The following is a 15494-nucleotide window of genomic DNA, read 5'->3' on the forward strand; positions in this document are numbered from 1 at the left end:
ATATCATTTTTGAAGTTGTGATCACAACTTCTTCACTGACCTTCCATCTAAACAATCACTCACACGCTCACACACTGATCAAAACAGGAGTCTTTGCATCACACCCCCCCCCACGATCACAATCGCTCACTCATTCACTCCTCAGTCACCATCACTCACTCCCTCGCACACTTTCAAATCTTACCTCATAGCAAACAACAAATAAGGCTCCAACCAACTATTCAAGTTCCGATCCTTATTCCATCTTCATCAACTACCTAAACGCACGCACACATACAGATAGACAACAACATCCACATATAGATAGACAGACAGATAAAACATGTTGTCAAACACACCAACAGACGATGGCGAGATCGACCTGGAAGTCAGAGGTAAGGGCGATCGCATGCCCTTGCTGAGGCGCAACAGCCAGGATGAACCAGTAGGCGACACACCATATTACAGCGGCCCCAAGCCTCAGATCGATGTGCAGCGCCGTCTGACAATGACCGAGAAGATATCCTATGGTCTGGGCGAGGGTGGTCTGTCCATCTACCAGGTGATTAAGGGATTCTTCCTCAACACCTTCTTGCTCAGCGTTGCCAAGCTCAACCCGCTCTACTCTGCGCTTATCCTTTTCACAACGAAAGCCGTCGATGCTTTCTCTGACATCTTTGTCGGATCCCTCAGTGACCGTACCGTGTCACGTTTTGGACGTCGTAGAGTCTGGATTCTCGGTGGCATGTTCCCTCTGGCTATCCTCTATACTGCTCTATGGTATGTTGTCAGCTGACAGGTTGCAGTCCACGGCCGGTCGACCAATCTTGCTAACATCATGTGTCCAATCCATATCCTCCAGGTACGTCCCACCAGTGTCTGAAGTGGCCAAGGTCGTATATTACCAAATCATTGTAATTCTGCTGAGTATTGCCTACACATGTGTGGCCATTCCTTACTCTGCCATGAATGCAGAGATCACAAGTGACTATGATGAAAGGACTTCCCTGGCAGGCGTATGTCTACACTCTTTCTTTTTGATTGGCAGTCACGTGATTCATCATCGGTCACGTGATCAATCATGTGATAAGTCTTCTAACGTATCCATCCGCATCCAATCTAACAGTATAGAATGATATCTATGATGCTTGGAGGTGTGGTGTCATCTTTCGTACATTCGATACTCATCAATACATTCACAGAGACAATCGATGGTGTCAAGGTCACAGACTATGAAGCCGGTTATCTACTCAGTGGTGGTGTTTGGGGATCAATCATGCTGATCCCACTGTTCATCACATTCTGGGGCACCAGGAACATCAAGACTGCAGCACTCTCCGACTCCCACGTCCCATTCTTCCAAGGACTCATGGTGATGTTCAAGAACAGAGCATTCATCACTGTCACATTGCTTTATTTCTTCTGCCAGGTATGTGTTTGCACCATTCTCATCCATTGTCTTGTCCATGACTAACTCGCCCATCCATCCATCAATCCACACATGCACACACAGATTGCCGTTCAATTTGTCCAGAACAACTTGTTGATGTACTGTACCTATGTGGCTAATGCCGAGAAGGACTTCCCATATATCTTGGCCACACTTCAGATATCGGTCAGCATCTTCATCGTCTTTTGGAGCAAGATGTGCCAACTTCTTGGCAAGAAGACAGTGTATTATATCGGTGCAGTGTTCCTGCTGGTGGCATTTGCCAGTCTATACTTTGTGCCAGCCAACAACAAGGCACTTGTCTGGGGTATTGCTGCATTCAGTGGCGTAAGTATAGTATACCTCAGCCCGGTCCATACAGTCACGTGACCAGTCATACTCACTCATACTCACTCATACTTTAGATTGGTGTATCTGTTGCCTTCCTGGTACCAATGTCTATGTTGCCAGATGTGATCGAGCTCGATGAACTGAAAACTGGAGAGAGACGTGAGGGTCTGTTCTGCTCGCTGTTCCTCTTCTTCCAGAAGCTCGGTCTGTCGGTCGGTCTGGCCGTGTCCAACTTTGTGCTCAGTGCAGCTGGCTACACGGCACCAGCCAGCGTCGATGGCGACAGCAATGAGATCATCGACAACAACAAGGAGAACGCAAGCGTTGTCTTTGCCCTGCGTATGCTGGTCAGTGTTGTTCCAACAGTCATTGTATTATTTAGCTTTGTCGCTGTCTTCTTCTATCCGATCACCAAGGAGTCACACAACCAAACCAGAGAGTTACTACGCAGGAAGAAGGAAGGTGCAACTGTCATCGTCGAGAATTAATCAATTAATATCTCGTTCCAACTCATCAATCAATCATTCAACCAAACCAAGGTATCAATCATTCAATCAACTTTCCAACCCAACATAACAATCAATCACCACTTCCTCCACTTCCACCTCTTACTCCAACCTTTGCTTGGTGTTGCACCGCCTCACTCTCCCTCCTCGCTAACTCTCATTCCATCCAAATATATATAAGAAGGGAATCTGACTAAGATTACCTTTGTTCGAATAAACTATTATATATATATATAATATAATATATATTAAACGATTAATTATACAATGTTTCGTCAATTCCCCGACAAAGACGTGTGAAAGGTCAAGCAAGGCTTGAATGATGAGGCAAACATTAGTTATCATCATTCATTAATTCATTCAATCAAACAACATATATATACTTAAGATATGCCTCCAAAGAAGTTAGCTACCCAGGTCAAAGTAACAACTGGTGCTCCACATCCACCAACCCAGGTCCAAGTAACAACTGTGGCTCCCCTGCCACCAGCTACATCGTCAACTATCACAAACATGATGACCAATTATAATACAAACCAAACTGGTATATGTACATTCTGTTTGGAAGAGATTGTTCAGACCAAATGGATAAATCATGTATCAATATGTTTGAACAATGCCAAGGACCTCTATCCTATTGTTGTTGTTGGAGGTATGTGTATACATTCAACTCAATCAATCAACTAATGACCTAACATTACATGTCAGATGAGGTACCATCACCTGCTTCCAAGGTGTTCAAGGACAGATTCTTACTCAAACAGATACTTAAACATGTTCCAATATATACTATGTTTCCCAATACTATTCTGAATAGCAATAATGCATCATGGAGACAAGGTACACTGTTGCTGACTGCTAGTCGCCAATCTCAAGTATCATACTGTTGGAGCTCAAGGAGGGTCAGAAATCTATCGAATGGATTCATCGCAAAGTTTGGCATAAGGATGGGGAAGCCTCGGACTACAGAGGAGGCACTGGGTGATGGCATGGCCTTTGTTATCCAGAATCACAGTCAACAAATAGCTCAGTCTCGTCTAATTGGTGGCAACTCTCTCGGCTATTCAAACATACCCAATAGCTTGGCCATTGAGTTTGATATCTATGCCAACGACAATTGTCAAGATCCCAATGACAATCACATTTCAGTACATACCAATGGACAGGGTAACAACTCATCGGAACATAGATATTCGATTGGCGTAGGCACGCCAACATGTCAGATGAATGACTACCAGTTGCATCATGTGATCGTCACCTACAATCCACATGTTCCAGACAAGCAGATGACCATTAGCTTTGACGGTGTCAACATTGTCCAGTGCTCAATTGTCCTCCACACTCGTCTAAAACTACACAATGATGATGAGGCATACGTTGGATTCACTGCTGCCACTGGCCTGTATCATCAAGAACACATCGTAGAGTACTTTGAGATGCATAGACTCATCAAATCATACTATTAGTGTAATGAATGAATGGAAGACGACTCGACGAATGTATTCAACTGAACTTCATTTGCATTGCTTTGCGTGTTTGAGTGATGTGCATGTTGTTGGATGCTACTGTTACTGCTGTTACTGCTGTTGCTATTGCTGTTGCTGTATTCGCGCGCATTGATTGGATTGATTGATTGATGTGTTATCTTGGTGGTGATTGAGTGGATTGCGTGAGCGATGTCTTGACATCATAGTCGTCTGTGCGGCGTTCCTCTGAGGACGCCCATTGAATCGTTTGCGACTCGGTCAGATATGGTGCTGAAGAATCTTGCTGCGCGACGCCATTGCTGTTGCCATCGAGCTTGATCTTCTTCTCGGTGGGCTCGTTGACGCCACTCTCTGTTTGCAGGACGGGCAGACCACCGATTGGGATTGTGCCGCTGCCGCCACTGCCACTTCCTGGTGTGCTTCCTACTGGTGCTCCTGTGCTACTTACGTCACCATCGTAGTACCTGTCGCGCTCCTGTGATCTGGATCTTGATCTCTTGTAGCCAACGTCGCCAACGCGTGGTTGATCTGGATAGCCGCCAGTACCAACGCCGACACCACCGCCTCTACTGTCTCTAAAGTCGCCACCTCGCTCGCGATAGAACTCGTCTCCACCACCGCTGCCGCCGCCGCCTCCTCTGTAGTCTCCTCTGTAATCTCCTCTTCTGCCTCCTCTGTCGTCCTCGCGGTAATAATCAAAGTCTCCTCTGCGATCCCTGTATTCTCTGTCTCTGTAGTCCCTGTCCCTGTAGTCGCGTCTTTCTCTGAATTCGCCTCCACCGCCTCGTCTGTCTCTAAACTCCCTGTCTCTGCCGCCACCGCCATAGTCTCCGCGGCCATAGTCGCCACGGCCGCCGCCACCGCCACCTCCAGAGAAGTCCTTTCTCCTCGATGGGCTTGGACTGCGGCTCTTCCTATCTCCAAACAACTTGACGTATAGTGGCTTGGATGGGTTGTGTAGATGCATAAAGTTGCAGAAGCCACCTCTGTCGCATGTGCCCAAGTCAAACTGTCGACATCTAGATTCGTTAAAGTCGGTCACAGGTGAGAACTCTGCCACGATTGGACGGCCTGTATCAAGATTGATTGATTGATTGTGTGTTAGTATCCAACATTCCAACATCCAACGCACTCACTACACGCGCACTGACAACATACCATCATAGTATCTTCCTCTCAAGCCTTCACATGCAGCTGCAGCGGATTCCTCGGTGGAGAACCTAACATATACATTGCCAATGAGATGGTCGCCAAGGTTGGCAGTGACGTAGAGGAGCTCAACCGTGCCGTACTTGGCAAGGCCCTCGTGAATGTCCTCATAAAAGTCGTCAAAGTGCTTCTGGATCTCCTCCTCGGTGGCCTGGATTGGGGGCAGGTTTGCCGGTCTCTTCAAGTAAGGGCTCTGATAGAGGTTGGGCAGGATGATCGTCTGGCTTGCCAATGGCTTGTTGTGCAGTCTCGAGCATCTGTCTCCATGTCTACATGCTCCAATCTTCAAGTAGAATGGGCAGTTCTGCCTTTAAGTATGAGAGAGAGTTATAGTGATTGATTAGAAGGTTGTTTCAAAGTTAATATCCAATGTATAATCGTAGTGTTACGCATGATATGATCATTGTAGTGTTGTTGATTTGGATGTCACGTCGACGCGTGAAGATAACAAGTTATAACTTCTGCTGCTGCTGCTGTGCTAGATATGTTGTGCTGTTCTGTGCTATGCTGTAGTTGAGCTGCGCTCTTATAATATGCTGTCCTGTCGACGCTAGATATATATGTTTGTATGTATGTACCTGCTCCTGCTGCTGTATGTAGCTAGAGCTAGAGGTGGAGTGGCGATGATGGTGAGGGAGCAGCAGAGAGAGAGAGAGAGAGAGAGAGAGGAGAGACAGTTCAAATACTACAATCACACACATATATTAAGATGTTTAATAATAAAGAAGATCTCACAACAAGTAAGTGCTAAATGCTAAAATGCTAAATGCTAAATGCTATATGCTACATGCTAAATGCTAAAGCTACAGCTACAGCTAGAAAGAGAAAGAGGACAGACAATATTAAGAGATACATATTGTTTGTTTGTTTGTTTGTTTGTTTGTGTGATGATGAATGGTGATTGATTGTTTGCTTGTTTGTTTGTTTGATTGATTGATTGATCGACGCAATAGTAGACATTGTTTGTTAGGTTTATCCAATAACTTACTGATCCTTCTCTGTTCCAAAGATTGCAGCTCTTCGTTCGGCCATCAATAACTATATATATATTTTATAAGGTACAAGAATACTGACTTTGTATATTTATAATGTATATATATATGTATTCGTATATAAATAAAGTAAAGAGTAATAAACAATAAATGAATGAATGAATGAACTTTTGACAAACAAAATGCTTTGTTGTGAACAATGCTGAGTGGTCGAGGTGCCAAAAATAATTGGTTGAGGATACGAAGTGGAGGTAACACAGAAGTGTCCAATCAAAAACAGAGTTAGAAAATAAAAGTATTATATAACTAAGTCTTTTCAAATATATAATAAGAGATTATAATTGAAATAGTATAAATAAATCAACTATAAATAATAATATTAATAATAATAACAATGAAATAAAAGAAATACTAATTTAATTAACAAAAAATCAAATCGGTCGCTTTTTTTGTTGATGACCTAAGCACAACTACCCCACACGACAAACAATCATTATTCATTCAGTGTCAGTGTAACAGTAACACATCATTCATAGTCATACCAGTCAACAACTCGACATTACACGACACGACATCAGACAGACAGACAGACACCATCACTGGATGATTTGATCATTTCACCAAAAGTGTACACTTTACCTTATACTCAAAACATACATAATACATAATGCCGACAACGACGCCACCTCAACGGCAGCAGCAGCATCAGCATCAGCAGCAGGATACGACCACAGCAGCAGCAACAGATTTAACACTTGATCAACAACAGATACCTCATCAACATAATGTATATGAAGAGTCTACAATGCATATATCATGGGATCATTTGGATCAACGCAAATATTATACATACAACCTATTGTTTGCAGGCGCAATCGACTCGATGATGTATCCAATGGATCTGCTTCGAACGCGTCTGCAGGTCCAGGGCTCGTCAGTGGTCAACCAGACCTATCCACACTATTCCAGCACTTGGAATGGCTTTAAAAGCATCTTTCGACACGAGGGCTTTCGAGGCTACTACAAAGGCTTCCTGGCCTCGGAGAGTGGATATCTCTCAGCCAAGCTCATCTACTATGGCTTCTACGAACAGATGAAACAGTATCTCAATCACAACGACTTTGGATCTTACTCACGTACGTTTAACTTAAAATCACGTGACATCAGATTGATCACGTGATCGGATTTCGAATGTCACGTGATCACCGTATCCTGTGATCGGTCGTCCAAGTTACCAACACCTCGATCTATCTGTCACTCCAATCCTTTAGCATTCATCGCAGGTGGACTTGCCGAATTGTCTGCCTCGGCACTGACCGTGCCATTCGAAGTGATGACGCAAAAGTGCCAGATCCAGGGCCACATGGGAGCGACCCTAAAGGCCAGAGAGATCTTTCGAAATACATACCAAGAGGCAGGCATCCGAGGAATATACAGAGGCTTTGGAATCACAGTCCTCAAGAACGTGCCGTACTCGGCATGCTGGTGGGGCAGCTACGAGCTCACCAAGCATTATCTGTTGCAGTTGGACATTCGCCAACACCTGGGGTTGAAACCGCGACAGAAGCAGTTCCTGCTGCTGGAGAAGGGCGACACACTGCAGCTCGAGAATGAAGACGCACTTGTACACACGATAGCCGCACTGGTGGCAGCCGTCATCAGCACGACGGCCGCCAACCCACTGGACGTCATCAAGACACGACTGCAAACTACAACAATTTACAACTTTGACAGCGCTGGCATTGGACTTTCATCGGGAGGTCGTGCAGGCGAGGCAATGGCCACAAGCACATGGCAGACACTGTTGAACAAGTCACACTTTTTGCGAGTAGGCAGAGATACCATCACCAAGGAAGGCTGGCGAGCACTCTGGAAAGGACTGGTACCATCATTGCTAGTTGCTGCGCCCTACTCTATCATCTCGCTCGTAGCATATGAGCAGGCAAAAAAGCTATCACTTAAAACATAAACACGCTGTATGTTGTTGTGTATGTGTGTGTGTCCAAAAAAGGGAAAGACGACAAGTCGTTTGTGATAGAATGTGTAGAGTGTGTGGGGTTGGCTCATACATCATTCGTGAGAAGGATCATCAATCAATTAACATAGTGACCCATAATGAAACTATGAGTAACGACAATGATGACTATGACCTGTACTCAGACTTGACAGTGGCGGCCAAGTCTCACGAAGACGATTCGATTGATGAAGACGACGATGCTGATCATCACGACAAAGAGTTGCAAACACTCAAAGACAAGATATCCGCTCTAGAACAGTCCAACAAGAAGATACAACAAGACAACATCGATGCCAATCAACAGATCAGTGCACTAAAGACACAAGTATGATTGATCTCGATTGATTGATACTCGCGAGATGGAACTAACTCATACGACACAAACACAGGTCCAACAGACTACGAGTCAGAATGAGAACCTTCAGAAGATCAATGAGATATTGATGAAGAACATATCATCGTTGTTCAAGACTGCTTTGGTGGAGATGCAGCGCAAAGACAAGGACATTGAGTCTCTGAGGGAGCAAGTAAACAACGCGCCAAAGAGGACTTATCGATGACCTCTTCCATCATGTACATTAGCCTCAATAAAGTTCTGAACACTTGTAAGATAGATAGATTGTTGTGTATGAATGTATGTATTGATTGTGTTGGGTTGTTGGTACACTGCCGAATGCTGTTAGCATCAGCCGTCTCGTTCGGTCTGTCTTATAATGTGTCCTTCTCGCTGCTGTAGAAGAAACCATTGTCGACCAACTCCTTGACACTGCTCTCAACGACGATCACAGACTTGAAGCCCTGCTTGGTGAACTCGAGTGCAGCCTCACATGCAGCGGGGTAACCCTTCTCCTTGGGTCCCATCAACAGCACCATCGACGACTTGTCCAGAGCCTTCAGGGTCTCGGCAGAGAAGCCCTGCGCGGAGGGGAAGTTAACGCTGCCCATAACAGCCTCTTGCTGGAACTGCTCGGCGGGACGCACGTCGATCAGATAGTAGTTGAAGCCCATCTCTGTGACACGCTGCATACCCTCTGTTGCCAGACGTGGGATGTGAGCGTACTGTGGGAACGATGGTGACTTCTGCTTGTTTGGGCGACGACCTCTCTGTGGAGATGGTCTAGCTGGTGGTGCTGCTGTGTATGATGCTCCCAAGTTATTCGTCTGTGGTGCAGCTGTTGACATCCATCTGCTGTTATTGCACAGTGTTGATGATGACAACAATGATCTTGTGATAAGCTGTCTTGTCGAGTTACCAACCTGTTGTTGTCAATGATGATGTAGTTGAAAGAGTAAGTGAGTGAGTGAGTGATTGATTGCCAGTGTGCTATGCTCTCTGTTCGCAACGTGTGATGGTCCATCAATCAATCGATCTCTAAGTCGCAGTTTAATTATCGCTATTGATAGACAGTTTGTGGCGTTTCGTTCAATGTAGTCGACTTTAAACAACACCTTCATTCATTCTTGTCGGGTCCGACTGATTGCCCATCAATGATTGATTGAGACACATACGAGTGTGAGTGATCTTCCCAACATCCTGAATCTTGTATATATATGTGTATTAAATGAATTAACTTGAGTGATGGCTATTGATTGATTGACTTAGAGATTCCTTCGCGAGGCGAGGATTGTGTGTGAAGGGAGCTCAAACACACTAGAATGAACATCTTTCAAAAAAAAGTAGCTCATTCGTCTAATTCATTCTCAATCCTACACATATAAACATACATTATACCTACCTCGAATGAACTTGAAGTATATCTCAATCGAATATTATTATAGAGATAGATAGATAGATAGAGATAGAGAGACTCATACATAAAGATAAATATATATAATAATTTATAACGAACGATCGAACTAACGAACGAACGAACGAGGAAAGGAAGGATGGATACATTAACATCACTTCGGCAAAAGGTGTTGCTGTCAAAGAAGAAGAAGGAAGAGGAGAAGGAGGATGGAGAGATTGGTGGTCATGACTTTACAATGATATCATCTACCTCTTCAATATCCCCTTTGGCTCCATCTCCAGGTACACATTCACCCATACTATCAATGAGTAGGGATAGAGGTGCAGGCAACAATAGACAATATAGATTCGACTATGTATGTGTACAACATTATCACCATTGATTGATTGGTTGAACTGACTTGAGTCTAATATTCACATTACTTAAGGATGACTATGAGAGGAACTCACCGGTCGACATGGACTTGACGAGTCATAATGAGATCAATGATGATATGTATAGACAGGCAGCATTGTACGAGGGTCAGAATGGTGCATATAGACAACAAATACAACAACAACAACAGTTCGGTCACTTTATTACACAGCCACAACAGTTCTACATTCCTTCACAATACAACATCAACAATGATAGTATGATGACAACTCAACAACAACAACTAACTCCACCACTTCTGTCTGGCCTCTATCTTGGTAACATCAATGTCAATGGTAGCAATGGTGGCATAGGCATTGGTGGTGGCATAGGCATTGACAATGTGAACATGGCCCCATCACCTCCAATCGACATGCAACAACAACAGTTGCAGTATCAATATCAAATGCTTCAAAGACTCAAACAACAACAACAGCAACAGCAACAACAACATCAACAGCAACAACATCAACAACAACAACTTTATCAACCTTCAGTCGCGCCTGTCACTCAGAAAGTAAAGGGCAAGAAGGAGAAGAAAGAAAAGAAGGATAAGAAGAAACAACATCAACACAATCTTCATCTGCAGCAACAACAGCAGCAGCAACAGCAACTCATACTTCAGCAACAGGAGCAACAACAGCAACAGCAACAGAAGCAGCAGCAACAACAGCAACTCCTTATTCAGAGACAACAACAACAACTCATACTTCAGCAGCAACAACAACAACAACAGCAGCAACAGCAACAGCCACCACAAAAGACAATCATCAGTACAAACAATAATAGTAATATGTTACAACAGATGATTATACATCCGTTTGACGAGAGTGACTCGGATAGGGAGGAGTCTGGCATCAACTCGTACGAGTTCTCTACTGACGACATTGTAGACTCGTTGGCCAATGCCAAGAAGAAGGAGTTCCACAGCACTGAGATGGAGGACCTAAAGAAGCAGATTGCCGCACGCGAGGAAGCACTACTACGCAAGAAGCTGGAGGAGCGACGTATCAAGTCTGTGCCATCGCCATTCATGATCAACACGGCTGCCCCTGGTCAGACCATGCCACCGACGCCGCAGTCCCTGCTCGATCAGGAGCAGGAACAGGAGCAAGAGCAAGAGCAGGAACAAGAGCAACAAGACGTGGCTCAGACGGACACTATGAGCACGACGACACCCACTACAACGACGACGACGACCAAGATGACACAAGATACCCAGATTCAACTGGACATGAGTGAGCTCGAGCTCACCAAGAACGAGATGAGACAAATGACATCGGACATTGTCAAGACAAACAGGTTGCTGATGGAGAGTGAGAGTGATATACTGCGCATCGAGCTGGAGATGACATCGACGGACTGCAAGAAGAAGGAGTTGGAGCTCAAGATCAACGAGATGAAGCTGCGCATCAACATGTTCCAGACCGAGCTGGAACAGGTCACCAAGCAGAACAAAGAGCAGACGAGCAAGCTGAATCAGTTGCGATCAAAGAGTGAGGTGCTCCAGACGAGCTACATGGACAAGGTCAACATGATCAATCAGAAGAAGCGCAAGTTTGATGAGGTCCGCTCCACCTTTGCCATTGACCCTCTGCAACTCTCCATCCTGGACACCGTGTCCAACACCGTCATGTTAACCCCAGAGAACCGTAAGATCATCGAACAGGGCACACCAGCCGCGGTGAGCAATCATACATCATCGGATGGTCCAATCACCAACAACATTGAAGGACCACCTTTGATAACAAACAAGAAGGCGTCAGAACAGTCCACACCACTTGCTCAGAATGGCAAGCAGCAGCAGCAGCCGACTACAGATATGTCGGAGGAGTCCAAAGACCCAATGAACATTGAAAGTGAACAACAGGCCCCAGCCAAGCGTGTGGCACAGGCTCCCCGAGAAGACAACTCAGACAAGCCAACGCGGACACCCGTTGTCGGCACCGCCGCCACCACTACGACCACAACAACAACAACTACAGCATCTCGACCAAAGAAGGACAGCAATGGAGCACAGCTATTCAATATTGAGACAATGTTTAGCTCGGGTAGTACTGCCAACGATCGAAAGCCACAGGAGAAGGTGGCCCATATATATACCGTGGCGACACAACCAGCCAAGCCAAAGATCAATGTGTTGCCAATCATCCTTCAGGGCAGGGATCTGGACTACTTTGTCAAGACCATCCTGGAGGAAGGACGAATGGTCGACAAGAACGGTGTCATAGTGTCATCATCGTGGTTAAGGGCTGACAACTCAGCACTTGAGTTGGAGCAGACCATGTACAACTCTGTGTTGAGAGATAACTTTGCCGACAGGTGGGAGCAAGCGCATGAGTCTGACCTGGCCATGCGACTCGAGTCGTTGGCGGAGCCATTCCAACGCATCCCACCTGGCAAGTACGTATCGTCCCTGATGTGTATGAGGTCATACCGGTTCTCGGCCATGTTCAACAAGCTCAGTCCATTCCAATTGGCTTCCATCCAGTACTCTACCAAGCTCAACTCTTTCAAACGACTCTGTCGCGAGGAGCTCGAAGGAGTATGCACTGATGTCAATTGTCCCTTCCAGCATACAAGGGACTTTGCCTTTTCGAGTAAGTGCGCTACCTACCTTCACTCATTCATTCAATCAATCACTCACTTACATCAATCAATCAATCAACAGCGGATGACACAATCGAAGACATCTTCTCATATAGCAATGATCCAAACTTAAAGGCAGAGGTGCTGAACATCATGGGAGAGGGCAAGCCAGACTCGTTCCAGACTGCACTCAGGAGGGTGCTCAAACAGGTCATCGCGGAGAACAAGACGATCATTGTGGATGTCAATGAGTCAAGAAAGAGTGTATTGGACGATCGTGTGAACGAATTTACCAAGAGCATCAGCAGCAACCCAGAGTCCTCTACAAAGCAACAGCTTGAATCAAGTCCTACTACTCCTCGCAAGCCACGCAAGACTCATGTCGTCGACGTCAAGGACACAGCAGACTACATTCCATTACAACGCCACGTTGATGTAGATGACGAGATGACAGACACGAACAACACATCCATCATCATTCGCCCATGCAACAGTCAAGATCAGCAGCATCAGTTCGTCAGCACATACACCATTCCAAGCAATGAGTTTGATCACTATCAGCAGTACTATCTAGTCACAAAAGAGGAGTACCTAAAGAACCCTACCAGCCTCCAGCAATGCTTCTCCTATCTCTGTTCCTTGGTATGTCTGCCAGCCAACCACCCAATCAATCAATCTTACTGACTCAATCAACCAAACACAGAACCCGAGCTCACAAGACATACTCTCTGACGAGAAGAACAGAAAGGACTTGCTCAACATGCTCCACTTGATTATCACCAACAACAAGGGCTCAGAGCTGTTGTGGAAGCTCTACATTGAGGTGTTCTCAAGGAACTTTAGCAACAGCCCTCGTGATATTGAGACACTCATCCTCGCCACGCCAATGTCCAGCAACTCCATCCTCCTGGACATGATGCGACTTCGTCTTCCAGGCTCCCTAGCCCGTACCATTACCATCTGCGCTCAGGCATTGAACCAGTTGTTTGGCCAGACCACATCAGCGTCCCAGCTGCTGACCAAGCAGGAGAGCTCATTCTGGTCGCTCGAGTTCCTCTTGATATATCTGCGCAGCATGCTCGAGGCTGGCCATCGTGACTTCCTCGTCAAGGAGTTCCTGATCCACTACAACCTCGACAGCAACGACAAGTTCGCCGCGTTGTTCGTCCCCAACTACCATCGCTTCAAGCATCCCGACCCCTTCATAACGACCAGACACACCTCGCTCTCTGGCAACCTGGACAACCCCGAGAAGAACCAGCTCAAGATTGTCTTCCTCTCCTTGCTCGTCTTTAATGAGATACCCGAGACGACGCAGCTCTATGAGAACACGGCGATGCACACCATCCAAACCAAGACCCTACTGCTCAACTGGAAGCAGTTCTTTGACTCTAAGGCATTCCTCAAGAACAACCAACCATCTCAGATCAGCGCGCTGCAGACAATCTTTTGCGAACTCAGCAGCGATGACTCGTCGGACTACATCCTCAACCAGCTGCACTTCCTGTCGTTCGTCGTACCATTCAAGAAGCACGTGGAGCTCACGCACAATGTCGTGCAGATGTATCCCAAGAACATCGATGTGTGGCTGTATCTGGTCGGCAGGGACACACACAACGACCATCTCACCTCGGCGCTGGCAGCCAATCCCAATTCATTACGCCTGATCAAGGCGATGGTCATGCAGGACATTGCATCCAACAATCACTCTGCCTCCATTACCAAGATCAACACCTTCCTCTACAACATGTTTGCAATCAATGAGGCCCAGAAGAAGATCATCAAGGAAGAGAAGGTCAGTTCATACACCATGTTTGACCTTTTGCTCTCCAAGCAAGTTGGTCAAACATACAAGAGAGAGGTTCAAGAGTTGAAGCGTATGTATACCCTTTGAGCTTCAGTCCAGTCCATGGATGGTGAACTCAGTCAGTCACTAACTCCCACTCATCAACCAGACACACCTATTGACAATGCTGAGATGGTCTATGTTTGGATACTAGTCTGTCTATATAACTTCCTCAAGAAGAACTACCTGGCAGTACTGCCAACTCTTCGCGAAGCACTACGCACAGTCAATCTTGCTCACAAGAAGTTACTTTGGAAGGAGTATGTATACTTGAGAGAGAGGTGTTGATTGAATCACAGTTGGCTAACTCATTGGCGAATGAATAGACTGTTGTGGCTGGCAAGCAAGTGCCTCAGCACGAGTGAGTTTGAGACACTGGCCGACGAGTTCTTCCAGGAGTCTCCAACCGAGTTCTACTATCCACTGCGACAGTACATCTCGAGTATACCGGCACACACCCCGGCAGCACTCCTCTCTGCCCTAAAGCCACTGGCACTCAAAGTACACTGTCACCTAACGCTACACGCAAGCAACAGTCACGAGGCACTCACCTACTTACATTCTCCCTTCCCTTCCCTCCCTTCCCAACCCCTCCACCATACTCATCTAGGACTACTCGCTGCACAACCAAGTGTTGGATCTCTATGGCAAAATGAAGAACTACCCGAGCAACCTGCTTCGCAAGTGGGCACTGATGCTGCCTGACAATGCATACATATTTGCCAAGTTGCTATTAGTGCTTCCAAACATTTGACCCTGCCCGCCACCTCATCCACGATCATGGAACTAACCTTCTTTCCCCTCATACCCTTACTTACATCCCGCACAAACATAGATACATCAACACCATTGTCGACAAGGATCCAGCTGAGCTGCGTCAGACCATCAAGCGCATCATCAAGTCCATCGAGCCCGCCAGGGATG

At 45.9% G+C, this 15494-nt stretch overlaps 7 protein-coding genes across 7 annotated transcripts; 5 read left to right on the plus strand and 2 right to left on the minus strand.

Moving 5' to 3' along the window:
* Nucleotides 1-322: 322 nt before the first annotated feature.
* On the plus strand, nt 323-2247 carry SAMD00019534_076790 (hypothetical protein; the record flags this gene model as incomplete). Its single annotated transcript, XM_012897376.1, has 5 exons — nt 323-759; nt 842-995; nt 1106-1408; nt 1493-1756; nt 1834-2247. 5 exons carry the CDS (start codon nt 323-325, stop codon nt 2245-2247), a joined length of 1572 nt encoding a protein of 523 aa, XP_012752830.1.
* Nucleotides 2248-2655: 408 nt separating this feature from the next.
* Nucleotides 2656-3731, plus strand: SAMD00019534_076800 (hypothetical protein; the record flags this gene model as incomplete). The annotated part of the gene is made up of 2 exons (XM_012897377.1): nt 2656-2917; nt 2974-3731. The coding sequence occupies 2 exons, from the start codon at nt 2656-2658 to the stop codon at nt 3729-3731; spliced, it is 1020 nt and encodes a 339-aa protein (XP_012752831.1).
* Nucleotides 3732-3906: 175 nt separating this feature from the next.
* SAMD00019534_076810 (hypothetical protein) lies at nt 3907-5993 on the minus strand (the record flags this gene model as incomplete). The annotated part of the gene is made up of 3 exons (XM_012897378.1): nt 3907-4823; nt 4911-5269; nt 5950-5993. 3 exons carry the CDS (start codon nt 5991-5993, stop codon nt 3907-3909), a joined length of 1320 nt encoding a protein of 439 aa, XP_012752832.1.
* Nucleotides 5994-6620: 627 nt separating this feature from the next.
* On the plus strand, nt 6621-7907 carry SAMD00019534_076820 (hypothetical protein; the record flags this gene model as incomplete). The annotated part of the gene is made up of 2 exons (XM_012897379.1): nt 6621-7089; nt 7225-7907. Coding segments are annotated over 2 exons (1152 nt in total), but the record flags the coding sequence as incomplete, so codon positions are not given.
* A 169-nt stretch (nt 7908-8076) lies between these two features.
* On the plus strand, nt 8077-8530 carry SAMD00019534_076830 (hypothetical protein; the record flags this gene model as incomplete). Its single annotated transcript, XM_012897380.1, has 2 exons — nt 8077-8295; nt 8360-8530. 2 exons carry the CDS (start codon nt 8077-8079, stop codon nt 8528-8530), a joined length of 390 nt encoding a protein of 129 aa, XP_012752834.1.
* A 151-nt stretch (nt 8531-8681) lies between these two features.
* Nucleotides 8682-9503, minus strand: SAMD00019534_076840 (hypothetical protein; the record flags this gene model as incomplete). The annotated part of the gene is made up of 2 exons (XM_012897381.1): nt 8682-9227; nt 9480-9503. Coding segments are annotated over 2 exons (570 nt in total), but the record flags the coding sequence as incomplete, so codon positions are not given.
* A 354-nt stretch (nt 9504-9857) lies between these two features.
* On the plus strand, nt 9858-15324 carry SAMD00019534_076850 (hypothetical protein; the record flags this gene model as incomplete). The annotated part of the gene is made up of 7 exons (XM_012897382.1): nt 9858-10076; nt 10149-12735; nt 12807-13366; nt 13428-14601; nt 14680-14830; nt 14897-15071; nt 15181-15324. The coding sequence occupies 7 exons, from the start codon at nt 9858-9860 to the stop codon at nt 15322-15324; spliced, it is 5010 nt and encodes a 1669-aa protein (XP_012752836.1).
* Nucleotides 15325-15494: the final 170 nt, after the last annotated feature.

The sequence above is a fragment of the Acytostelium subglobosum genome, assembly GCF_000787575.1.
Source record: "Acytostelium subglobosum LB1 DNA, scaffold: scaffold15, whole genome shotgun sequence".
Classification (NCBI taxonomy): Eukaryota; Evosea; class Eumycetozoa; order Acytosteliales; family Acytosteliaceae; genus Acytostelium; species Acytostelium subglobosum.